Source organism: Barbus barbus, assembly GCF_936440315.1.
Source record: "Barbus barbus genome assembly, chromosome: 6".
Lineage (NCBI taxonomy): Eukaryota > Metazoa > Chordata > Actinopteri > Cypriniformes > Cyprinidae > Barbus > Barbus barbus.
In genome coordinates, this window is record NC_136734.1 from 21,002,437 (window position 1) to 21,029,490 (window position 27,054).

Sequence of the window (27,054 nt, forward strand, 5' to 3'; positions counted from 1 at the left end):
AATATCTTACTCAGGACAATACTAAATAAAAAATAACATGCACTTTGTATGATCTCTCTTATTTTGTTAAAATTATTCACATTTCCACAGATTCTGCAAGGGGTTCCCAAACTTTCGCATGCCACTGTATATATATATATATATATATATATATATATATATATATATATATATATATATATACATAATAATATGCGAAGATGCAGCAGATTATACATAAGCTGGATACGCAAATGGCATGGATGTGCATTGGATGGTATCCAGTGGTAGCAGATATATTTTTGTATTAGTGAAGTGTGTACTGGTAGCAGTGGTGGAAAGAGTACAGAAAAAATATACTCAAGTAAAAGTACCATTACCTTCCAAAAAATGTAGTTTGAGTAGAGTAAAAGTGCTTGTCCAAAAAACTACTTGAGTGAGAGTAAAAGAGTAGCCTATTTAAAAGTACTCATGAGTATTGAGTAGTGAGTACTGAGCTGTGGATACTACCCCGTCATAATAACCGCTCTACACTGCAATTTATACATTTGTGACCCTGGACCATAAAACCAGTCTTAAGTCGCTGGGGTATATTTGTAGCAACAGCCAAAAATATACACTGTATGGGACAAAATTATGTATTTTTATTTTATGTCAAAAATCATTAGGACATTAAGTAAAGATCATGTTCCATTAAGATATTTTGTAAATTTCCTACCGCAAATATATCAAAACTTTATTTAATTTTTGATTAGTAACATGCATTGCTAAGAACTTCATTTGGACAACTTTATAGATGATTTTCTCAATATTTAGATTTTTTTGCACCCTCAGATTCCAGATTTTCAAATAGTTGTATCTCGGCCTAATATTGTCCTATCATAACAAACCATACATCAATGGAAAGCTTATTTATTCAGCTTTATTCAGCTTTCAGATGAGGTATAGATCTCAATTGACACTTATGACTGGTTTTGTGGTCCACGGTCACATTTAAAAAAACGTTGTACATTCTGTAATTCACATTATCTTGTTTGTCATAAAGAATGAACAATATCTATCATACAACAGTTTTAATTCTTGACAGCCAACTCTTTAAAACACATCAAAACAGCATGGAAACAGTATTAAGTTATTCTCAGAACAATTATCACCATTTAAATCGTAAAGTTTGAAAAATAGATTTAAAATCATGTGTAAGGCCACTGAGACAACATGCTGTTGTTGCACATAAAATATTAATGTTTAGAACAGTGCAAATACAAACACCATTAGAAACTCATAGTTCAGCATCACACACCATGATATGGGTTCAAATGAGAGCCAATTTCTCTCCAAAACGGAGCCAGTTTTAGCGTTTTGCAATAAACAAATAAGAATAAATAAACTTGATAATTCATGTTACAATTTTAGCATAACTGCACATTGTTCTAGAAGGATGGCATCATGCCATACCTTTTACACATTTACTCGAATTGTTATATTGAAAAAACTATTTGTAACTTTTTCAAAAGAAAACACAAACACTCGTCTCTTTGCTGAGCCGCGGCGGTCTCGGTGATCAGCAACTGAATGGAACAAAAAGTGTTGACCTTGAAAATGGTTTATGCGCGAGTGCACTTGCTAAATGAAGGCGGATTGTATAAAATGGATCAAAATAAAAAAATAATAAAAAAAAAGTTTATTAATGAGCTGCTGTTTTATTACATCACGAGCTGACACAGATGCAGTGTATTAACGTCCGGGTCATCAATAAGGTGCAGATTGGTTGAGTACATTATTTCAAATCGTTTTACAGTGTTTCCATCACACTTATTCACAGCACGCATCACGCGTTCAAACTCATCAAAAGTAAACACGTTCAACAAGCAACAACGACTTATCCAAGTGACTGCAGCAGAACGCACGCGAGAGAGAGACGCGGCAGCGCAGTGAGTGGGAATTTACCGAACGTGGCACTTGCGGGAGTTAACACTGTACGCAAAACCCGAAACCTCACACCAAATTTCAGGTCGTGTTGATAGGCAAGCATATATACAAATCATTTAGCAAGCAGAAATCCGAAATTTACCTGAACATATTAGAGGAAGATGTGACTGAATTGATGCTTGAAGAATGCACTTCCAGTAGCCATGATAAACAGCAGTTGGCTGTTAATGTTTTCTATGCACAATTTGATTTGACGAAAGTCACGAGACCGATTACTATCTCTCTATCCAATCACATTAATGGATAAAAAATGAAATTAAAATAAGCATGTAACGACCACAAACGGAGGAAAATAGAGGAGTAAAAGTACTGATACATCACTTAAAATAGGCTACTCAAGTAAAAGTACACAATTTTTAAACTACTCAAAAAAAGTACAATTACTGATAAAAAACAACTTAATTAACGTGAGTATTTGTAATTCATTACTTCACTGACTCCAGTTTGAACTGTATTGGCATTAAAGTGCAGTGTGTGGCATACTGTAAGGTGGGAGTATGCTGTAGGGTGTATTAGTTCTGACTGTTCATTAGCCTGAGGAAAAAAGCTATCCCTCAGTCGGCTAGTGACGTCTTCCTGAGGGCAGCAGAGAGAGCAGTCTGTGGGACGAGTGGCTGGAGTCATTGATGATCCTCCGGGCTTTCCTTATACACCACCTGGTGTAGATGTCCTGGAGGGAGAGAAACTCACCTCCAACAATGTGACAATGTGAATGTTCGCACGACCCTTTGCAGAGATTTGCGGTTGCCAGCAGTGCTGTTTCCAAACCAGGCGGTGATGCAGCTGGTCAGGATACTCTCCAAGGTGCAGGTGTAGAATGTTCTGAGGATGCTGGGGCTCATTCCAAACTTCAAAACTTCCTCAGCCATCTCAGGAAGAAGAGGCATTGATGTGTCTTCTTCAGCACTGCATCTGTGTGAGCGGACCATGTGAGATCCTGCAGTGATGTGAACGCCAAGGAACTTAAAGCGGTTTACCCACTCCACAAGTGTCATGTCGATTGTGATGGGTGTGTGTTCTCTGCTCTGTCTGAAATCCACCACCAGCTCCTTGGTCTTGTCGATGTTGATTGAGAGGTGGTTCTCTTGACACCATTTAGTCAGGGTTCTCACCTCCTCTCTGTAGGCTGTCTCATCGTTGTCAGTGATCAGGCCTATCACTGTTGTGTCGTCAGCAAATTTGACGATGACATTGGAGCTGTGTGTGGCTGTACAGTCATGTGTGTACAGGGAGTACAGGAGTGGGCTGAGGACACAGCCCTGAGGAGCACCAGTCTTGAGGGTCAGCGGGGATGAAGTGTTGTTGGGAGAGGAGGTCAGAGGGTACAGCGTCTGAGTCTGACAAGGATGCCAGCTCTCTTCCCCCTTTTCCGGCGGCGTTTCCTCGGTCGCGATCGTTACCCAGACAAAGAGCTCTGATGTGGTGTCTGTAAACAAGGTGCTGACGTTCAAGTCCGGTTTGCTTTGCGCGACGAAGGAACCAATGTTTAAAAGCGTGTGTCTATTGTAGACAGTTATACTAACAACATCCAACGCGTAAAACAACAAAATAACAAATAAAACATAAGAAAAACTGCAGAGTTTTCTCAAAGCTCGCAACACGGCTGCCATGCTCGGCGCCATCTTGGAGGCATCATCTGATCCCTTCGACCTGGAGGCTCTTACCCCTAATCACATTCTCTTGAATAACTCTTAACCTGTTTTACCTCCTGGTGAGTTTTCCAGGTATGACTCAAGCTCCAATCTACTTTATATTTTTGCAATCCTTTACTCTATTGAGGTTTTGTTTTTCATTTTGTTTTATTTTTTTAATTGCAATAAATGCTTCATCAAGTTTTGACCTATCAACAATGTGGACAATGGATTTGTTAAGACTGTGAGTGTCAAGCCTTTTTTTTTTTTTTCAGCCACCACACATATATTACATAAACAACAACTTTTATTTTGGATGCAATTAATTACAATTAATCATTTGATAGCACTAATATAAATAAATGTATGTATGTGTCACGTTACGTCGGAGGAAGAGAACGAGGAGACAAGGAGTTCTTCACCAAAGCATATCTTTTAATGACCAACTTCAGGAAACGTGGAGCACAGGTAAGACAAACACTGAATGACAATTAGACTGGACACAGAGGCAGGGAAACACAGGGCTTATAAAGGACAGACTACACTAGATAATAAACAACACACCTGGAACTAATGAACTGATAAATACATGGAACGAGGACAGGAACAGGAAGACCAAATATGGGCACGGGAGGAGGGGAAACACGAGATAAAGAGAGACAAAGTCTGACAGTATGTATGTTTGTATGTGTGTGTGTGTGTATATGACTATTATTTCACTATTATTGTTATTACTAATGATAGGCCTACTGCTGCTGCTACTACTACTACTAATACTAACACCAACAACACAATTTAAATGTGTTAACGGTACATTAACTTTTTTTTTTTATTATTATTAACTCGGAAGTTGGCACACCATGCAACAGACAAATATAGGAAGCATCACACCCTCAACCCATCTTTTATTTCACAGAAATGTCAATTGCTTTAGCCAGGCACACGAGAGGAGCCTCCCAGCTGCACTGAATTTGAATGTCTAGTAGAAACTAAAATGTCAAAATCTATCAAAGAACTCAGTCTTCAATACGACTCGATTGATGAAAGCAATACTTTTACTAGCGGGGATATTGTGGAGGGACGAGTTGTTTTGGAGGTAACCAAAGAAATAAAAGTGGCCAGTTTTTTTGTGAAGCTGACTGGGGACGCACATGTGAGCTGGACTGAAGGATCAGGTGATGACGAAACAACCTATAGCGACCATGAGAGATATTTCAAACAAAAGCAATACTTCATTCAAGAGAGCTCGAAGAAAGGTGAGGTTGCACATTAGAAAACTTCAAATATATAAAAGTATTATATTACTATTAGTAGTATTACATTTCTATATAAATAAAATAATACACCCGTATATGCACATATATATTGATGTGTACATTCATAAACAGGACAGATGCAAAATAAATGCTCAGTGAATGTATAACCTCAAAAAAGAGAAGTTGATTTGCAATAAAGAAACTGTGGAATAAAAATGAGAAGTACTGACTACTTGTGTCTTGCTGTAACATCTACAGGAAAAAGTGAAATAAATACAACTCTTTTATATGGAGAGACTTGTAAGTAAATGAGTTTCATATTTAACTGCATAAAATAAAATGAAAAATTACATACAATTTTCTCGTAAGGTACATGAAACTTGAAATGATTGTTTGCTGATAGTAAACTAAACATGCTTTTTTTTTTTTTTACTCAATTGTAGCCCATATTAACATGCCTTTTTATTCATCAGATGGACCGGTGATTAGGCCAGGAAGTCATGTTTTTCCATTTAGATTTCAGCTGCCTCATCAGTGAGTGATACAACTTATGTGCTTTTCAAAATTCATCTTCAATTGTTTTTGTTCCTTATTGTGTAAATATGCGTACAGTGAAATAATATTCAGCAAGTGTCATTCACAGCCCATGAACACAATATACAGAACAAATTCCTTCCAGTTCCCTATCTGTTATAACATTAAAGCAAAACTGACCCACACATTATTACCATCCTCTGAAAAGCAAATGTCAGTCATATTAATTGCTTATTTTTCTACAACCCCAGTTCCAGAAAAGTTGGGACATTTTGTAAAATGCAATAACATCAAGAATATTGTTAATTCCCTTTAATTCTCTTATTTAATTGACAGAAGTACAAAGAATTGATATCCAATGTTTCACTGACCAACTTTTAAATGTATTTTGTAAATTAAAAAAAAAACAAGATGGCTACAACACTACAAAAATGTTGGCACAGAGGCATAATAAAAGTGAGAAGATTATACAATATCCATGTTAAACTGTTTTAAAATAGTCCACAATAAGCTGGTGAATTAGTAATATGTGAGGGGATCATGACTGGGTATAAAAGAGGTATCTCAGTCTTTACCAGCAAGGCTGGATCATGGCTCAAAACATCACAAAGTGTTGTGCCAAATTTCAAGAGAGAATTGTCAGACAAATCAAAAATCCTATTTCTCAATGCAAAATTACAAAGATTTGAGGCATTTCAACATCTACTGGGCATAATATTGTGAAAAGATTCAGGGAATCCAGAGAAATCTCAGTTTGCATAGGGCAAGGCAGGACACCTCAGTTGAATGTGTGTGACCTTCGAGACCTGAGATGGCATTGCATGAAAAACAGTCATGCTGCAATATTAAATATAACCGCATGAGCTCAGGGGTACCACTGTCACTTAACACATTCGGTCGCTGCATCAAGAAATGCAACTTAAATCTCTATTTACAAAAATAGAAATCTACACATCAATTTGATTAGTGAGTTCTCAAGGTCCAAATTAATCTCAGATAGTCAAAAAGACAGTGGAAATGTGTGCAGTGCCCAAATGAGTCCACATTTCAGCTTGTTTCTGGGGGAAAACAAACATCAAATTGTCAATGGCAAGGACATGAATTGGGGGTGGATCGGTGCAAATGGCATGGGTAAATTGCATATTTATGAAGGTACCATTGAGGTGGAGCCATATATTGGGATTGTACAGAGACATACTGCCATCGAGATGTCGTCTTTCATGGGAAGTCCATGGTTAATAGATCAAGACAATGCCAGGTCTCATTCTGCATATGCTACAACAGGTTTCATAGACACATGAGGATGTGACTGACTTGCCAGTAGATCTGTCTCCAATTGAAAATGTATGACCAGTCATGAAAAGAAGAGTCAGGCAACGATGATACGGACTGATGAGCACCTGAAGTCTTGTATCAGGTGATATTGGCATTTCCCAAATGATTAAACATTGTAATTAAAAGGAAAGTTGATATGACATAGTGGTAAACCCCCCTCTGTTCCAACTCCATCATTCCTTTAAGAAATGAAGGTCAGTCAATCTGAAAAATCCAACCAGGCTCATGAAAATACACCGTAATTATGTACCTTACTGCATGTTTCGCAGCAGTTTCAAAGTGAAATTTCCAGAGAGTGGTGCTAAAACACACGTTCAATACATGACCGTGGCACGTTTTTTTTACATTGGTACAGGCACATATTGCTGTGTTTTTATTAGGTTACTTGAGGTATGTATTGCAGCTGTTCAGAATTCAAATATCCAGGGAATATCGCTAAAGGTTAATGCTCAGGTTAATGTTAATAATCATGTTGGAAATATCCCCTACACCAAACCCAACCCTAAACCTACCCGATAGTGTTAACAAATGTAAAAGTGATATAAAAATGCATTTGTTGATGCAGCCATGCTATTTTTACTTCCTTATGTGGATCTGAGCTCTTTTGTCAAACCGTAGTTTCACGAGGTTCATACCAGAGCTCTTCATCACTCAAGTGCAACGCCGTATCACGTGATCTATAGAGTACACCTACTGAATTAGAAAACTCATGCATATGAAGCTGTACAGGTGCTGGTCATAAAATTAGAATATCATGAAAAAGTTGATTTATTTCAGTAATACCATTCAAAAAGTGAAACTTGTATATTAGATTCATTCATTACACACAGACTGATATATTTCAAATGTTTATTTCCTTTAATTTTGATGATTATAACTGACAACAAATGAAAGTCCCAAATTCAGTATCTCAGAAAATTAGAATATCAATTAAGACCAATGCAAAAAAAATGATTTTTAGAAATGTTGGCCAACTGAAAAGTATGAAGATGAAAAGTATGAGCATGTACAGCACTCTATATTTAGTTGGGGCTCCTTTGGCCTGGATTACTGCAGCAATGCGGCATGGCATGGAGTCGATCAGTCTGTGGCACTGCTCAGGTGTTATGAGAGTCCATGTTGCTCTGATAGTGGCCTTCAGCTCTTCTGAATTGTTGGGTCTGGCGTATTGCATCTTCCTCTTCACAATACCCCATAGGTTTTCTATGGGGTTAAGGTCAGGCGAGTTTGCTGGCCAATCAAGAACAGGGATACCATGGTCCTTAAACCAGGTACTGGTAGCTTTGGCAGTGTGTGCAGGTACCAAGTCCTGTTGGAAAATTAAATCTGCATCTCCATAAAGTTGGTCAGCAGCAGGAAGCATGAAGTGCTCTAAAACGTCCTGGTAGACGGCTGCGTTGACCTTGGACCTCAGAAAACACAATGGACCAACACCAGCAGATGACATGGCACCCCAAACCATCAACGACTGTGGAAACTTTACACTGGACCTCAAGCAACGTGGATTATGTGCCTCTCCTCTCTTCCTCCAGACTCTGGGACCTTGATTTCCAAAGGAAATGCTAAATTTACTTTCATCAGAGAACATAACTTTGGACCACTCAGCAGCAGTCCAGTCCTTTTTGTCTTTAGCCCAGGCAAGACGCTTCTGACGCTGTCTCTTGTTCAAGAGTGGCTTGACACAAGGAAAGCGACAGCTGAAACCCATGTCTTGCATACGTCTGTGCGTGGTGGTTCTTGAAGCACTGACTCCAGCTGCAGTCCACTCTTTGTGAATCTCCCCCACATTTTTGAATGTGTGCGGTTATCCCTATTGCTTGTACACTTTTTTCTACCACATCTTGTTCTTCTCTTCGCCTCTCTATTAATGTGCTTGGACACAGAGCTCTGTGAACCGCCAGCCTCTTTAGCAATGACCTTTTGTGTCTTGCCCTCCTTGTGCAATGTGTCAATGGTCGTCTTTTGGACAACTGTCAAGTCAGCAGTCTTCCCCATGATTGTGTAGCCTACAGAACTAGACTGAGAGACCATTTAAAGGCTTTTGCAGGTGTTTTGAGTTAATTAGCTGATTAGAGTGTGGCACCAGGTGTCTTCAATATTGAACATTTTCACAATATTCTAATTTTCTGAGATACTGAATTTGGGACTTTCATTAGTTGTCAGTTATAATCATCAAAATTAAAGGAAATAAACTTTGAAATATATCAGTCTGTGTGTAATGAATGAATCTAATATAGAAGTTTCACTTTTTGAATGGTATTACTAAAATAAATAAACTTTTTCATGATATTCTAATTTTATGACCAGCACCTGTATATGTGACGACAATGTTCAAAAGTATCAGTTTTCAAAGTGTGCAGGATGTTAAAATAGTTTTGAAGTCGTAACATAATATTCTGGAAGTAATTGTGTATTAATTAGCCTTTATTAATCAAAACTCTGTAAATCATACTTTGTGTGAAAAGGAATCAAATTTGTTGGATATTTACTGCCTCTAGTGTTCATTTCAACTGGAAACTGCAGCGATTTGTACATATAGGTATGTAATTACGGTGTTGCAGAAATGTAGGCCCGTATAGAGGCATGTATTTCCAGTGAGCCTAGGTTGGAAAAATCTCATGAACTTTGAATATATCCCCAAGTGCAGTTGACAAAACCATCAAACGCTATGATGAAGAAAGGAAGACCTCAAGCTACCTCTGCTGAGGAGGATAGGTTTATTAGAATTACCAGCCTCAGAATCAGCCTATTGACAGCACCTCAGATTACAAATGCTTCTCAAAGTTCAAGTCGCAGACATATTTCAACATCCACTGTTCAGAGGAGACTGTGTGAGCCAGGCCTTCATGGTCAAAGAAACCACTACTTCAGAAGAACAAAAAGGAGAAGAGAGTTGCATGGGCCAAGAAACACAAAAATGGACATTTAATCAGTGGAAAACTGTCCTTTGGTCTGATGAGTGGAAATTTGAGATTTTTAGTTATAATCCAAAAAGACGGTGAACGGTGAACAGATTTTTGGTTCTAACTGCTGTAAAGAGGGTGATCAAAAGTTTCCTGAATGTGTGGATCCCACTGTGAAGCGTGGAGGAGGAGGTGTGATGGGGTGGGGGTACTTTGCTAGTGACACTTATAGGGTTACTCTACCCCAAAATGAAAATGTTGTCATTAATCACTTACCCCCATGTCGCTCTAAACCCATAAAAGCTTTGTTTGTCTTCAGAACACAATTTAAGATATTTTGGATGAAAACCGGGAGGCTTGTGACTGTCCCATTGACTGCCAAACAATCTGCACTGTCAAGGCCCAGAAAAGTATGAAAGACATTGTCAGAATAGTCAAACTGCCATCAGTGGTTCAACCGTAACATTATGAAGCTACAAGAATACTTTTTGTATGCAAAAAAACTACTTTATTCAACAATTAGTTTCCTCTTTGTCAGCGTAGCGCCATTTTGGAGAATATCCGCTGGACGCAAGCAGCATATGCTGTACTGTGTCAGCCACATACCGGATATGCTGTTTTCATTCAAATCAAAGCGTAAACAAACGTATAAAACGTATCCGTGCGGTGCGGCTGACACAGTAGTGTGTCCAGCAGATATTCTCCAAAATGGCGCTACACTGATGCAGAGGAGACAAATTACTGAAAAGTCTTTATTTGGGGGGGGGGGGGGGGGGTTGCATACAAAAAGTCTTCTCGTTGCTTCATAACATTGCGGTGGAACCATACTTTTCTGGGCCTTGACAGTGCAGATTGTTTGGCAGTCAATGGGACAGTCACAAGCCAAATTGTCTTCCAAAATATCTTAAATTGTGTTCCGAAGATGAACGAAGCTTTTACGGGTTTGGAACGACATCGGGGTAAGTGATTAATGACAAAATTTTAATTTTGGGGTGGAGTAACCCTTTAACCGGCATGAACACCATCTTATCTCGTTTGCATTTAATGGGGCCATCATCATTTTTCAACACGACAGTGACCCAAACACACCTCTAGGATATGTAAGAGCTATTTGTCCAAGATGGAGAGTGATGGTGTGCTACATTAGTTGACCTGGCATCCACAATCACCCAATCTATATGGTTTGGGATGAGTTGGACAGGAGAGTGAAGGAAAAGCAGCCATCAAGTCCTCAACACCTCTGGGAACTCCTTCAAGATTGTTGGAAAACCATTCCAGGTGACTTCCTTAAGAGGCTGACTGAGAGAATGCCAAGAGTGTGCAAAGCTGTCATCAAAGCAAAAGGTGGCTACTTTGAAGAATCAAAAATAGAAAATATTCTGGGTTGTTTAACATGTTTGTTAACTACAAAATTCCATATTTGTTCTGTCAATTTCAATGTATTCAGTATTAATATACAATGTTGAAAACAACAATAAAAAAAAACTGAATAAGGTGTGTCCAAACTTTTGACTGAAAGTGTGTGTGTATGTATTTACACTTTTTGCTGTTTATATGACATATTAAACACTGTAATGATTGTCAGAAACTAAAGAGTTTTATGTTTCCATAATTTCAGAAATATGCCTCCATCTTTTAAAGGAGTTCATGGCTGGATTAAGTATGTCTTGACAGTAAAGTTGAGCAGGCCTTGGAAGTCAACATCTGCTAGACATACAGAATTAAACTTTGTGCTGAGAAATTATGGGACCACTTATCACCTACTGGTATGAATTACAATACCATGTTTGTCACATCTATTGATTCACATAAATAAAGAGATGATGTAACTGCTTATTAAAGCAATTAGTCCCAAGAAGCTGTAGTGAATTAAGCATGGCTAAGGGACATAGCTAATGAGTGGCTAATTGCTTTTATAAAATGTTTGTTCCATCACGTATTTATTTTGTTCATAAAATAAACACAGCATTATTATTATCAACTTATTATTATCATTATCATTATTATCCATTTCAAAATATAATAAATCTTATTAGTCCACCAAGCAATGTAATTCTGATAGCAGAATGTTTGCTAAGCAACACATAGATTGGCTCAGTAATGCTGATATAAAGAGGTCACAGGTATGTGTTTCCAGAGTAATTTACAATGGCCTTGAACATGGCTCAACCCATCATAATCAAGGACTGGATCTAACTGGTTTATAAACTGTCATCAGAACTCCAGTAATGTAATTTCAACCATTTGTTTGTGATTTAGAGTTTGGAGGAAATTTAATGTAATTTTAGTTCAATCGATTCAATATGTTGTTGTTTTTGTTTTCATACAGCAACCACAATCTGGTACAAAAGACAAGAAGCTGAAACTTTTTGGCTCAGGAAAAATGTCACTGGCTGTAACAACTGAAAAAACTGGGTATATGCAAGGTGATCATGTCACATGTACAGCTCTCAAGCATCTCTGTCAAAGCTACTTAAGCTCAAGACACTAGCCTGCAATGTCAATTGTTGGGTTTCCATTAACATTTTGAGATATTGCATAAAAATTCTGAGAGTTACCAAGGAACATGCAAATAAAATTTTCCAAATTTGTATAAAAAATGTGTACTCTCACTTAAAGTGCATACATTTTTTATTAGATATGAAGATATGGGCATAAACTACAATAGAAAAACATTTGCTGAGAAGACTGATTAATCTGCATTTAAAAAGTCATGGGACTAATAATTTTCTCAGGGACGAAAATAGCAGAGCAATATCTTCGTATAGCATCTCAAACTCTAGTCATTCTCAAGTGAAAGTAGTTGAAAATTAGTTGACATCACTTTCCATTGATATTCAGCTACTGTGTTCTTCTAAACACACTGATTATCTGTGTGTCATCTGTAAATCATTTTTTACATAATTTAAATTTGCAACTTGTATAGAATCTGACTAGTCTTTTCTCTTTTTGTTCATTGTTGTTGTATGTTGTCTCTATTTGTAATAATTTCTGCAGGTGAAACAATCAGAGTTTTTGTTGACATTGACAACTCTTCATCTCGTGACGTCAAGCTAAAGTACAGCCTCAAGCAGCAACAGACGTTCATCGCTGGCAGCAGCACTAATAGAGGATTCAAGTATATAATCAAAGAGACTAGAGATCGCATCCCTTCTGGAGAAAAGTCAAAATTCATAGTGGACATGACCCTTCCACGTGACCTCACTGTCAACATTGAAAACTGCAGAATTCTAAAAGTGCAATATGAACTCAAGGTGCTATTTTGCCATATTTAAAGTGATAGTTCATCCCAAAATTAAAATTTGCCCTCATGTCATTTAAAGCCTGTATGACATTCATTCTTCTGCAGAATGTAATAGAACATATTTTTAAAAATGACTCAGTGTAAGGACAAAAACAGCTGAAACTTTTGTGTTCTGCGAAAGAAACAAGCAGTGTGTTATTGATTTTTTAAATAAAATATAATAATTTATGGTAGTCTAAAACAACGTTAGTTTTACAGCTTAACAAGACTTTCTATCGAAGAGTAAAGCAAAAATATTATTGTCTTTCAGGTGTATCTGGATGTGTCTTTTGCATCAGATCCAGAAGTCAAATTTCCTGTGGTCATTCTTCCAGCTGATCAACAGTGTCCTCCCTGGCAAGGCCCATCTGGAGGATTCCAGCCATATCCACCACCTCAGCCTAACCTTGTGCCTTATCCTGGTGAACTACCTCCTCCACCTGCAGGACTTCACCCCAATCTGTATGACCCTACAGTGCTGCCCTATCCAGGAGCTGCTTCAGGGGTCTTTCCAAATCCACATGCCATCCAGCCTGGTTTCCATCCGGCTACTTCTGCACCAGTTTATGATCCAAATCAAATCACTAAAGAATCATCTCCTAATGTGCCTTATTAGTCTCCTTCACCAGCCAAACAACTTTGTCTGCATGCCTTCTATCTGCAAGCTCAGTGCCTATTATTGTGCCTTTTAAGCTTAGCACATTTTTCATTTCACATAAGTGAGTAACAGGTTGCTGGAGGGGAGTGATTGAAACTCGTTTGGTCTTTGGATAACTTTATTACCCAACCTTCACTCCAGTGCACACGTCATCAGAAAAGATATGAGGTGTGGGAATGTTCATATTTTTTGATTAAAGATTATGAGGGCACGTAAATAAATAAATAAAATGTAAAATGATGTGCATGGATAAATCATTTGTAATAAATACTTCAACATTCCATTAAAAAAATAATAATAAGAATTGCTCATTCTTATTTCATGGTGATTTTAAAATACTTTAAAAATTATTTGCAACAGTCGATTGAATAGAATAAAGAAATGCTGTATACGCATACCTACACTCAAAATTCAGTCAGGAATCAGGAATATCTGAATCATGAAGACATCCTTGCTATGAAAAATTTAAGCATACTGATAAAAATTGGTGTGATGCTCAGTTGTCCAGGATGACATACTTAATGCTGCACTTCAAGCTGACCAGTGAACCTGTAAACACTTTTGTGTATATACATGATTTTACTGTATAAATGTTTTGCTTATCTCATGCTTCTGCCTTATTAAAGATAAAATTCATCCTCTGTTGTGGTAAGCAAGCAGGTCCCCTGGCCAGTCAGGGCTCCATCTATCACAGTGAACTCTGAACTGAAAGATCAGTGCTGACCAGGCAGGTGTAAGAAGTGCCACTCCCTCAAGAACATTTTTTTTTTTTTTGCAAAGGCATGGCCTTTGTCACTCCTGCTTCACTCATGAGAACAAGAAGAACCTGCACGTAGTTGTCTTTGAATATTTAGTCTACTGTACATACGTACCGTAAGAATCTATAGTCTGCCCCGACCCAGATTCCACTCCATAATACATGCTCATTTCCCAAAATGGCTTAATTATTATAGAGAAGAAGAAAGTCAACAGTTATGTTGTTTCTGCACTATTTAGGAAGATCACATCCTGAGCAAATGGTCATCCATTGTAGAATGGGAATGGGTGTGGGACACCAAGAACTATTTCAGACAAAGGGGTTTCAGAACTTCATTAACATACAGACCACAGCTGTTACAACAGGAGCAACTTCACTTACATAAAAGGGTTGAGCTTAGGATGTTCAGGGTTCATTCCGACTCTGTTGAACCCAAGGTACTACATGTACTTTGTCACTGCTATGCTGCAATAAACATCCTCATCAAGATCTTCAACTTCCTCATCATTTTTTCTTACAGTACATACAAAAACCAAGTCAGGCTCCATCAAAGATCTCAGTCTTCGTTATGACCTACTTAATGAAAGCAATACCTTTACTAGTGGGGATACTGTAGAGGGGCGAGTTGTTTTGGAAGTAACCAAAGAAATAAAGGTGGACAGTTTTTTGTGAAACTGACGGGGGATACACATGTGAGCTGGACTAAAAAATCAAGATATTACCGTGACCGTGAGAGATACTTCAAACTAATCAAATCAAATTTCCTGTGGTCATTCTTCCAACTGATCAACAGTGTCCTCCCTGGCAAGGCCCATCTGGAGGATTCCAGCCATATCCACCACCTCAGCCTAACCTTGTGCCTTATCCTGGTGAACTACCTCCTCCACCTGCAGGACTTTATGACCCTACAGTGCTGCCCAGGGTCTATCCAAATCCACATACCATCCAGCCTGGTTTCCATCTGCACCGGTTTATGATCCAAAGCACTAAAGAATCCTCTCCTAAAGTGCCTTATTAGTCTCCTTTACCAGCCAAACTTGTGCTGTGTCAATGAGTGATGTGTCTGTTTCACTTTAGGTACATTCAAATAAGAATTTGAACAAATATCTCCACCTTCAACTCCACTGCACACAAAGGAAAGTTTTAAATTACTGTGTGTTCTCCAACAAACCCCTAGAGGGCAGCAGAAACCAGCGAAACTCGTTTACACGCGCGCGACTAAAGAAGAGTTTGTGCAGCCGCTGGGTGGCGCATTAGTTTTCATAACTGAACCAGTACTGTAGAGTAGATCCAGATAAATGTGCAAGTAAAATGACAAAAATCCTCTATAGCCTAATACTGATCCTTGTGCCATCAAAGGTGCTACTGAAGCGGCATATACTATGGAAAATATAATTTACATAACGTTTAACACAAACCCATTTAAACAGTAATTATGAAATATAGAAACTAAGAATATAGAAATGCAAAAATGTGGGGGGAGGATACTGAGTGAGTTGGTATAATATCTGGGGAGAAAAAATACTGAAAAGAAGGTTCCTACAAATACTCAGTGCAAGTGACATAGCCCATGTTATGATATAAAAACTGGTACCAATTGGCATCAAATCACCATCTTAATCAAAATGTAATATGGCAGCATGCCATGAGCAATGATGCATTCAGATGCAAACGGTAAAACAATAGTTTGACTAAAATCAATTGTATTGTTTGAGAGCTGATATGTTAGCAATAAAGCTATATTTTGATCCTGTTGTGCATAATAGGTATATAGCCTACCCACTGAGTAAGCAGAGCCCAAATTCACTTAACAATCTATAACATGTTACTGTATAACCAAACTGTTCAAATATTAATGTGGGGCTCGACGTAAACGTGTGAAAAAAATGTCTAGACTTCCACGTATTCTTTTAATACACTGCTCAGCTGTTCTCTGTTATTTCTCTCCTGAGTCCCGGTCAAAGAACTGCACAAAAAGCGGAAGAAGGGGGCCGGGTAGCAGCCGCGCGCATGCGCACTAACTTGTTTTTCACAAGAGCAGCGCTTAAAGTGAGCTGGTGGCGAAATTTCGCTGTCTTTCATTGCAGACCATCAAGCCTTCGCCGAGACGCGATAACAGCATCTCTTGCTGTTATTCAGCTCTCGCATCTCAATGACACTACACAGTGCTAACTCTCGCTTTTTTCATAAGAGATTATTTTCATAGACTGCCTTGTGATTTTGTTTTGTCTACAGAACTTTGTACATTTTATTTTCTTGTCACCATGGTGCTAGGAAAGGTGAAGAGCTTCATCGTAAGCTACGACTGTCTGAATGACAGCAATGTCCCTGTTTTCTCCAGCGGGGACTCCGTCTCAGGAAGAGTTATTATTGAAGTCACCGGGGAGATTCGCGTGAAGTCACTTAAAATACATGCAAAAGGATTCGCAAAAGTCCGTTGGACAGAATCACGAAATGCTGGATCCAACACTGCCTACACTCAAAATTACACAGAAGAAGTGGAATATCTGAATCATAGAGACATCCTTATTGGCCATGAAAGAGGTAAGCATACAGATCAAACATGCTCTCAGTGTAGATTTGTTGAGAAAAGGGCAGTTGAATGTACTGGTGGGATGCTCAGTGGTCCAGGATGACATGACATACTTTGGATGCTGCACAGTACTTGTTGACCAATGGACCTGTGGATCTTTCTTTTAATTTTTGTTCAATTGTATTGATGTACTAATTTGTTCAAATCGATTGGCTTAATCAAACCCACAAATACACCATACACAAGGAGCATTACATGACCGACTCATCATTCATTAGAAATAATGAATTGGCAATAAACATGGATGCCGCATTTTCACTACCACGTTTAAATCACCTAAATGCGTGATATTTGGCACATTTTTTCTATTCTGACTATACTTCAGGATTCTTTCAGGTGTCAGTGAAGTAGCTTGAATGAAGGTGACCACACAGTTTGCTCATCTCATGCTACAGCCTTATTAAAATCAAGATTCGTTTCGGTGTTCAATCTGTATATTTATTTCGGAAAAACTACATCCATGAATTATATATAAGATCACGTATTAAAAGCAGTAATGACAGATCTTTCGGCATAATGTCTTAAGTTTCCACCCATTGTTCGAAGCGGTTCAATCCTGTTTTGATGCAGTGTCTAGCCGTTCTTGTCTCTGATTGGTGGAGGGGTCAATGTGTCTTCTATGACATCATGCTTTTGCGGAAAGTCAGAAAAACAGCTGCAACTTTGCATCATGGCTGTAATATGCAACCTATGCACATATTTCAGCTGAATTTAAATGCATTCAATATTAAGTTGTTGAGGCTGACTGACAACCTCTTTGTTTTTGTTTTGTTTGTTTGTTTTTTTGCATAGACTATTGGACTCTTCACACTTGAAATTGTTAAGTCACGGCCTTTCTAAAATTCTGAGTAAATATATTCGTGGGTTATCTCGTTTCGCACTGTACATTTATAAACTCTCTTTTGCATATTTATGGTGAAAACTTCTCAAGAGCTGTTTTGATAACTGCTGGTCCTTCCATAGAAGTTTATATAATTGGTTTGTCCGCTCTGACAGTTTAAGTCACTTTTTAACGCAAAAAAACAACTGTACATTTTCAGTCCAGTTAACGCAGTTAGTTTGACATTTTTAATTTTCTCGAGCAGCGAGTTCCACAGTTTCTGCAACTGCACGGAGCTCATGAATATTTAATGAGCAAAGCAACCGAGGCAGTTCATTGGTCGTCTGTTGCCAAACAACTGCTGTAAAGTTATACCACCGCATCGTTAGCGTTAAAAAAGGGTTAAAATTTTCAAGTGTGAAAGGTTGCTTAACCCAGTGTTAAACGTGACATTAATACATCCAAATTGTATAACTTTTACATATTCGCTTTTTTTTTTTTTTTTTTTTTGGGAGAAGTTTTTGGCTTCTAGTACAGGCAATCTAGTCAATATTTGCCTAATGTTGAAACTCTTTGTATACAAATCAAATCAAATAGTGCATGTTATGACCTTGTTAGTTGCATGTGTGTTGTAATTTCAAAGAAATTCATTCTCATGTAAAAATCTAATCCATGTCATATCTAATCGTCTTTGCTGCTTCTGTATGAGTGATTGTTACAATAAAAGTCGATTTGTTATTGAAACTGGTCGGTTTTCTGTCGTTTTATTTTCTGGTGTGTGTTTTTTGGCATATTTCTCTCACGTGTTTTGCTGAATGGGAGAATACTCTTGAGGTCCACGCGTAGATTGACTAGATTCAATGGGAGGCTGCAGCACACTGAATAGGTAACGAGCGCGCCGGCACTGGGAAGCAGCCTGCTCCGGTTTAGGCCGGTCTTCTCTCGCTGGAGTCTGCCCTTGATTGACAGCTCCGTGCTTGTTTACCATGGCTCCGCTAAGCTGAGTGCTTAGCTGGCAAAACGAAAGCCGCCGGTGTTTTTTAGTGTTACACAAACAAATTATTTAACATTGGAATTTCGTTTCACATTTACCTTGGGTTTCATGTGAACTGCAGTGGATCTTACGAGTAGTTCTCTCTCTCATTCAGAATGAATACTGAAACTGAATACACCTGTGCATAAAGTGCAATCATTATACTTGTGATGAAACACTCATAATTCATGGGTACAACATAATATCGATGCATATCATAATTTGCTGGGGTGTATGAGAATCAATCAACTGTTGTTTTATCAAAATGTTTACATTTATGAATTTAGCAGAAGTGTATGTGTTTGAATAAATTAGATAATGTAATAAACAAGAAGATGATCAATGCTTTGGCAGGTAAGGTATATTTGGAATATTATTCTCTTCTGTTTCAGATGATGATAACTCTGAGGAGGCACTCACCACTATTCATTCAGGAAGACATGAGTATGCATTCAGCTTTGAGCTTCCACAAACGTGAGTGTCGGTCAGATATGGCCCCAAATAAAATTATTCACTTGAAATGTATATTGTAATTCTTATTCAGTTGTTCTCTGTGTCACGGACATGCAGACCTCTGGCTACCTCGTTCGAAGGAAAGCATGGCAGTGTGCGCTATTGGGTGAAGGCTGAGCTGCACAGGCCATGGCTTCTGCCCATGAAGACCAAGAAAGAGTTCACTGTCTTTGAACACATTGACATCAACACTCCTCTCCTGCTGGTGAGTGTTTGCATCATTCGTATCCCTTGATTTATCACTGATTCATCAATGCAGTGTTGAAAAATGACCAGTCACGGTTTCTTGCATTTTAAAGTGTTGTTATTCTACTTTGCACAGTCTCCTCAGGCAGGAACTAAAGAAAAGACATTATGCTGCTGGTTTTGCACCTCAGGTCCAATCTCATTAAGTGCCAAAATTGAACGGAAGGGTTATACTCCAGGTAAATCTTCTGTCAGCTAGCATTTTCATTATACATTTGGACCCTACTGTACTTTTGCGTTATACTAGGGCTGCAACTAATGATTGTTTTGATAATCGATGAATCTGTTGATTTTTTTTTATTTTATTTTCTTTCTTTTTTTTGATTAATCAGATGGAAAAAAAGTTTGACAGGGAAAGCCACATTAAACTATAAACTTGATTGAAGCTCTTAAGAGCATAGTTCACCCAGAAATGAAAATTCTGTCATCATTTACTCACCCTCAACTTGTTCCAAACCTACATGAGTTTCTTTCTTCTGTTGAACAAATTATCTTCTTTTGTGTTTAACAGAAGAAATAAATTCATACAGGTTTGAAACAACACGAAAGTGAATAAACTGAGAAAAAAATCCCTTTAAAATTATGCATTCTCATTTTTTGGACAGCTTGGGTTGTACACTTTTCCACTTTTCTGTTTTCCAGATGTGTTTTGCTCATAGAAATGCATTTTTCTCTACTGTAAAGTGCCGTGACTGGCGATAATCAAATATAGTTCAGATTTGGTTTAATTATCTATTATTATCATTTTAATCAAGTTAGTTGTTGCAGCCCTACATAATACCCCTTGATACTATTTTGTACCATTAACAATATATAATGTCTTCACACAGGGGAGTCCATTCAAATCTTTGCTGAAATTGAAAACTGCTCCTCGCGTATGGTTGTGCCAAAGGCCGCCATTTACCAAACACAGACCTTCTTTGCCAAAGGAAAGATGAAGGAGATCAAGCAGTTGGTGGCCAACATCCGAGGGGAATCGCTTTCTTCTGGCAAGACGGAGACATGGAATGGAAAGATGCTGAAGATTCCCCCTGTATCACCCTCCATCCTTGACTGCAGTATCATTAGAGTGGAATACTCACTCATGGTAAGTCATGTGCTTTTATAGTTTGTATTGATTTTTGAAGTCTTATGGGGTGCACATAAGCTTACCGATCATCTCTACAAGTGCTGGTCATCTCAGTAGCTTAAAAATGCAAATAATTCAGTTATTTGAGTGTTTTCAATGTTGATTTCAAGCAGCTGAAGGATCATTTCCTTGACAGCCCCTCTTGTACTTCCACACATGCAGCACTATGAATGATAATAAGATTATGTCTCTCCAGCACATACTGATAAGAAGATCAGCCTAAAATATCTGATGAAATTCAGGCCATTGAGTGTTAATGGCTTATTATTGATCTGGGAGAAGTCGTGGCCTGGCGGGTTCGAGTCCCCAGCCGGCAGGGATTGTAGGTGGGGGGAGTGAATGTACAGCGCTCTCTCCACCCTCAATACCACGACTGAGGTGCCCTTGAGCAAGGCACCGAACCCCCAACTGCTCCCCGGGCGCTGCAGCATGGCTGCCCACTGCTCCGGGTGTGTGTTCACGGTGTGTGTGTGTGTGTGTGTGTGTGCATTTGTTCACTACTCACTGCTGTGTGTGTGCACTTGGATGGGTTAAACGCAGAGCACCAATTTCGAGTAAGGGTCACCATACTTGACAATACGTCACGACTTTACTTTTTTACTTTTATTATCCCCTCAAACTAATCTGTTACTGTGTAATAGTCAGGACCCAGGATCTAAGTTTACTATTTGAATTGACTTAGCTCTAAGGAAACGTTGTTGATATGCTGTGAGTGTGATTACATAAATAATGTTATTTTATTGCCTTTTTGTGTGATTGAAAATATTCACAGTGGCACAGTGAATGGGTTATCCCTACTTGTTTCAAGCAGGCTCCTTGTATTCTCAAATAAATGAATCCACTTAATAAATTGTGACCTATTAAATACTGTTTCATGGTCCAAATCTCTACTCTGTTATAAGTGATAATACTATTTCAATAGCTGTTTATAAGCACTATTCATGTCTAGCACTCTGAAAATCAGAGTATACACTACAGTCTTTAAGCTTGCAGCATCCTGGACACAAATATTTTAATGGTTAAGAACAGATTAATTACTACCTGGCCAACTGAGATTTTGGCATTGAGGTAAAGGTTAGGACGGCACACTGTGGACACATATTAGAACCGTTTGTTTGCTTTGGGGATCTGAACGAGCATTTGGGTCTGGAAATGCTGTAATGTTTTTTACAAAGGTGCACTGTTTGTGAAATGATTAATTTTATATCCCAATATTTTTTATTATCAGGTGTATGTAGACATCCCAGGAGCCATGAACCTGTCTTTAAACCTGCCCCTGGTGATTGGCACCATCCCTCTCCATCCCTTCGGTAGCCGTACATCTTCTGTGAGCAGCCAATGCAGCATGACCATGAGCTGGTTAGGCTTGGCCCTCCCTGAGAGGCCTGAAGGTAAGGAACGTGTCCTAGGTTGTCAATTAGTACCACTTGTTTTAAGGGATGTTTGCAATATATGAAGAAGGAGGTCATGTGATTTGAATCTGACTTTTTTAGATTACACATACTTGTTGCTTGACATTTCTTTGAATAAGACACCAAAAGAGGACATGTAGATCACATTGTGTGCAAAGATGAAATCATGTGTTTGGCATGGTAACGGTATTAACATTTGCTTTCGCTGTATGCAGCTCCTCCAGCCTATGCAGAGGTGGTCACAGAAGAACAGAGGCAGAGCTGTCTGGAAGTGCCATCAGGGCGGGAGAACTTTGATGGCCCGCTATTCGCTTATATCCAGGAGTTCCGCTTCCGACCCCCTCCACCCTACTCCGAGGTAAGCATTTGATTTAGTTTTGGTGGAAGGTGTGAAGCTTTAAGCCATGTTTAAATGCATTCCACTCACGGCAGCTGTTTCTCTCTTCCCCTCTCCATCAGATTGATCCACATCCAGATCAAGCCACATCAACTGCGGAGCACAGACTCGACACCTGCCCGTCACGCTGAGAAATGCATGGCATGAGTCCAAAGCGATTGGGCTTTGGGAGCTTTCACTTTTGTTTATCTCCAGATGACAGCCATTGGTCACTTTGCCGTCACCACCGAGAGAAAACAACCCTCTATGGGAAAAGCAGAAGTAAGGGCGCAGGAGTCACTGGCAAATTACCTGACCCAGATATTTGGCCCCTGTGATGGGACATGCCCGTCGGACTTAGCCTGCAGAGCTTTGTCAAAGTAGTCATTTTTCTCATGATTTTCGGTAAAGGTTGACAAAGAACACGAAGACCTTGCCCGAGCTCTGAAGAGAAATGCAAGAAAACACTACGACCACAGCCATTCGCAGTACAGCTGAGAGAAATGCGATTTTTGATTTAGATTTTTTTGCACAAGTTCGTTTTTCTTGCTTGCGTTTTAAAATCAATGATTGCTTTATTTCAGTTTTTAGCCGTTTAGACTAAGCGATTGCAGGCTCTTGCATGAGCCACAAACAATGCGGAGAAGATTCTGAGGATTAACAGACTGAACGGACTGGCTTAATGCACAGATCTTGTTCAAGTTTTTTAAGGTCTGTCGTGTTCATTGATTGTGTTTCCTCGGTCGATAATCTGCTCTTGGTAACATGCTGTCTTGATGCTCTTGCGACGTTGCCTCGCCAACTTGTAACCCAAGTGTGGCTTCTGTTTTATTTTCTCCTGTTCACATGGACTTAATTTTCAGTTCTAAATGTAAAATGCCTTTAAGCCTAACGTGGTTTCCTTGGTGTTAAATGTGTTGCACATGTTGTTAGATCAAGGAGCAACAGTCCAGCTCTTGCCGCTCATGTGCATGATGGGAGCTGAGAGATAAAACAGGGTGGGGTCCAGGCAGGCAGCCTGAAGAGTTTGTTGCCTTTCTGTTTGTAGTGTGTAGCAGTGCAGTCTTTAAGATTGCACTGCTTGAAAAAAACACACAGTCTCAGGTGATCTTCTCACTTGCCAAATGATGAAAACAAAAATGGTGTAGATTATGATTGCACTGTTTCAATTCAAGGTAGGAGACTATAGAAGGATTTTCAGATTACATTTTGAAAAACAAATTCAATAAAGAGAGGAGATATGCACAAAGATGCAAGGCAGCTTTCAAAGACCTTCATTGACATTCCCTTTTTGTCCTGCTGCACCAGCAGCCACAATGTTTCTTCAGATCGGTGAAGCCAGATGTGACCCAAAGGATGACACAAATGCTTGAAAAGCCAAGCTGGGAAGCAAAACAAGGAGTCCGGATCCTATCCGGAGACATCCAAATCCAGTTGAAATGAGTTGTACATTTGTTTTTAAAACTCATTCAACTACAGAAGTAGTTTAGGCTCTGATCATGCTTGGCCTCCATTAAGCAATTTTTTTTACTGAAATAAAACTGCTCATGTCTGGTTGAGGTCTGGAGAAGCAATTTAAACAATTACCAATGTAGATAGTTAAAAGTAGTCTTTGAATTTATAGAATTACTCATGTCTGCATACACAGTGTGCTTGTTATATGTAATGGGAGGGGTTTATGATTTGGCAGCAAACACAGTGGCCTTGATGAACTGATCTTAACATGTTTTATCATTTATGTTATCCATAATAATCATCATCCTGTTTTCTTTCAAACCTAGAGATTACTGTTTATTTTAAGAGGACAAAAAGGGAAAACCAAAAAGTCCTAAAGAGCGTGCGTTGATCATGCCACTTTTGAGTTGAATGGGTTTTGAATTTGTTTTTTCAGTTATGAGTTCTGATTATTACTGTTGGGCATTCAGTGTTTGTTTTTCAGACAAACAACCATACAGATCCTCTTGTCTCGATTATTATGGGATCAATAGCTGTAGCACACCTCAGAGAAATGGATGAACCATTTCAGGCCTGAAGAGATGATTATAAGAAGAAGAGAATGATCTGCTTCTCTGTTGTGTTTTATAGTTTAAAATTGAACCAAAATTGGCCACTAATGAAAGAATAAGCTTAAACACAAAGAGAAAAGTGCTTCTTTTTGTGGTTGGTCAACACTATAGTCTAACGCTTGGCCTTCCATGTAGTCCAGTGTTAAAGATAAACTCTTGACTTTGTCAAAAGACACCTTTAGTGGAAATATGGTATGTTTTAGAAATTAAGTGCAATATTTCTTGAGTTTATTTCGTCTCAGTGGTATATTTTGTCTTATTTCATTGTGATTTCGTTTCAGAGATCATTATGAACATTAGATAATGAATAAAATGTATGTTCATAATGGTTTTAACTTTTGTCTTAGTTCTTCCTTGGAAATAAATAAACCTCCAAAAACCATACCTTCTGTTGCACTTCTGCATTATTTATAACAAAGCAACACTATAATGATTCCATCAGTCTTTACTATGCTGATATAAAGTGCGTCAAAGCAAACAGGCTGCTGCTCAGAATTGGAAAAGTCAGCAAGACCTGAAATATGGACACATTCAAAACAACTTCAATACTGGTCCCTCACAAACAACAGCGCCCCCACAGGCCGCTCTAGCAGTTACACAAATGGAGTCAATGAAAACAATTTTAAGTGAAACTTCTCCATATGCATATACTAAACACGTTAATTTAGTGTGCACATACAAATCTAATTTAGACCATCCTCTAGAAGAATCTTTCTTTTTTCGTTTTCACATTTAGTACTTAGCATCCTTGTTGCTTTAAGATGCAGATCATTTCTAGATAAGGTTGAGACCTCAAGGTGTTCGACTTCAAGACGCCAGCTTGGTTTAGAGGAGCTAACCTTCTGACCTCAGCTTATCGGGTAGCACTAAAGTCAAGAAGTGACCTTGGGGTCAAGTGAGGTAATAAACTTTGCCCAGCAGGGTTGCTTAAAAAACGAACACATAAACTGAGGTTCATGTTAAAACTGGCCAAAACATATTAAAAAATTGGGGAACTGTACGCCATGCATGCTACAAAAATAAATGAATAAATAAATCAAATAAAGAAATACAGTAAAATAAACATAATAAAATAAAACTATTCAGCGTATTATATATTATTAATCCATGGCCATTTTTAAATAGGTATTTGCATTGCTTTCATTGCATTATTCTTTTTGATCACAAACTGATTATTGATTTGCAACTCAGCTGTGACATATAATCATTAGCAGTTGCGTCATTCTTGTGTTATGTTTATTGATTGGGTTTTTGGATGTAGACTCACACGCACAGGACAGAGCCCGAGGGGTCTCTCCACCTCTCTCTATGTTTCTCTTGATCTACATTTATCAAAAGAAACTCAAGTTTTTAATGTGGAATTTTTGTTGCTTTAAAGCCCACAGGTCTGGTTTTATTTGCTATATGTAAGTGTGGGGGAAAAGGGAAATAAGATGTATTATTAACCTAAATTTCTATAAATACATTCAAATTAACTATAGTGAATACTAATTAAATTAGCTGTGTAAAATAATGCATATTACTGTACTTAATTTCAATTTATTTTTAAATAAGTATTATTAACTCATTATAGGATATAATTGAATTATTATATTTCTAACCTTACACACATTTAGACGTAAGTTGTTCAGAGAGTTTCAAGTTTAAATTTGGATTCAGGTCAGTGATTAGGCTTCTCAAGAACATTCATATTCCTCCCTGTCAGCCACTGTATAGTTGATTTGCTTGTGTGCTTTGGGTTATCATGCTAAAAGATCTTATCTTATTTTTTAACCTGAGGGTTGCTGTTTCGCCAACTGAAAATGAGGACAAGATAACATGAGGCACTGAAATGTGAAATGCCTGAGTAAATCCTCACAGCTAGCGGGTGTATTACATAACTCTACAATAGTATTGTCTTCTCTGCAGGCAGTCGAGGGCTGCTTCCAGGATCTATGATGAGTCAGCTTTGACCCAGCACTTTATTCTGTCCTGCTAGGCCCCTACTCCATTGACTGTTGCAGGTCAGGCCCTTTGTACTGTGCTGACCCTGGCCCCCAACAAAAAGAGAGGTGGGATTACTAGCAATGGCAGCTGCTGATTTAGTCCATGCTGATGCTACACAGGTCTCAGATTTTTCCAATAACTGGCAAATCCTACTGTCATGCTTCCTTACCAGAAGTCTCACGTTCAAAGAGGAATATTCAGATGAAGCTTCTAGAAGGATATGGTCGTGTGCTTGTAACTTTAATATAATGTTTTTAGGATGTTTAATATCTTGCGGGTTTTATATACAGTATATATGCACTGCATAATATCAGATATGTGGCTCTGATTATCCATTTGGTCTTTTATTTAAACAGTTATGACACCGGTTTGTGAAAAAGGCCCCGGCGGAATTTCCTCATATCTTCTGTTTATTCTTTATTAATCCTCACTGTATCTAGTTTCAATCTCTGCAGCTGTTTTCTATCTGTTTTACTTTTCCTATGCCATCCCTGATGTTCTGTAAGAACAGATTTTTCATAATTAAGTGCTAGAGAGATGACTGAACATCTCACA

The 27,054-nt window shown here is 38.4% G+C and overlaps 2 protein-coding genes across 2 annotated transcripts; both read left to right on the plus strand.

Annotated features, from left to right (window-relative positions):
• Window positions 1-4,593: 4,593 nt before the first annotated feature.
• LOC306870737 (arrestin domain-containing protein 3-like) lies at window positions 4,594-13,526 on the plus strand (the record flags this gene model as incomplete). Its single annotated transcript, XM_079418163.1, has 7 exons — window positions 4,594-4,855; window positions 5,114-5,155; window positions 5,329-5,389; window positions 11,246-11,393; window positions 11,957-12,053; window positions 12,625-12,881; window positions 13,182-13,526. 7 exons carry the CDS (start codon window positions 4,594-4,596, stop codon window positions 13,524-13,526), a joined length of 1,212 nt encoding a protein of 403 aa, XP_079274289.1.
• A 2,823-nt stretch (window positions 13,527-16,349) lies between these two features.
• LOC306871733 (arrestin domain-containing protein 3-like) lies at window positions 16,350-23,587 on the plus strand. Its single transcript, XM_079419856.1, has 8 exons — window positions 16,350-16,869; window positions 19,164-19,245; window positions 19,342-19,489; window positions 19,607-19,709; window positions 20,361-20,617; window positions 21,888-22,050; window positions 22,287-22,429; window positions 22,531-23,587. The coding sequence occupies exons 1-8, from the start codon at window positions 16,590-16,592 to the stop codon at window positions 22,597-22,599; spliced, it is 1,245 nt and encodes a 414-aa protein (XP_079275982.1). The 5' UTR covers window positions 16,350-16,589; the 3' UTR covers window positions 22,600-23,587.
• Window positions 23,588-27,054: the final 3,467 nt, after the last annotated feature.

Coding starts and splice junctions, on each gene's coding strand:
- LOC306871733 (XM_079419856.1), top strand. CDS start 16,590: ATGGTGCTAGGAAAGGTGAAGAGCTTCATCGTAAGCTACGACTGTCTG. Junction 19,246..19,341: donor AGCTTTGAGCTTCCACAAAC/GTGAGTGTCGGT, acceptor ACGGACATGCAG/ACCTCTGGCTACCTCGTTCG. Junction 22,430..22,530: donor CCCCTCCACCCTACTCCGAG/GTAAGCATTTGA, acceptor CCTCTCCATCAG/ATTGATCCACATCCAGATCA.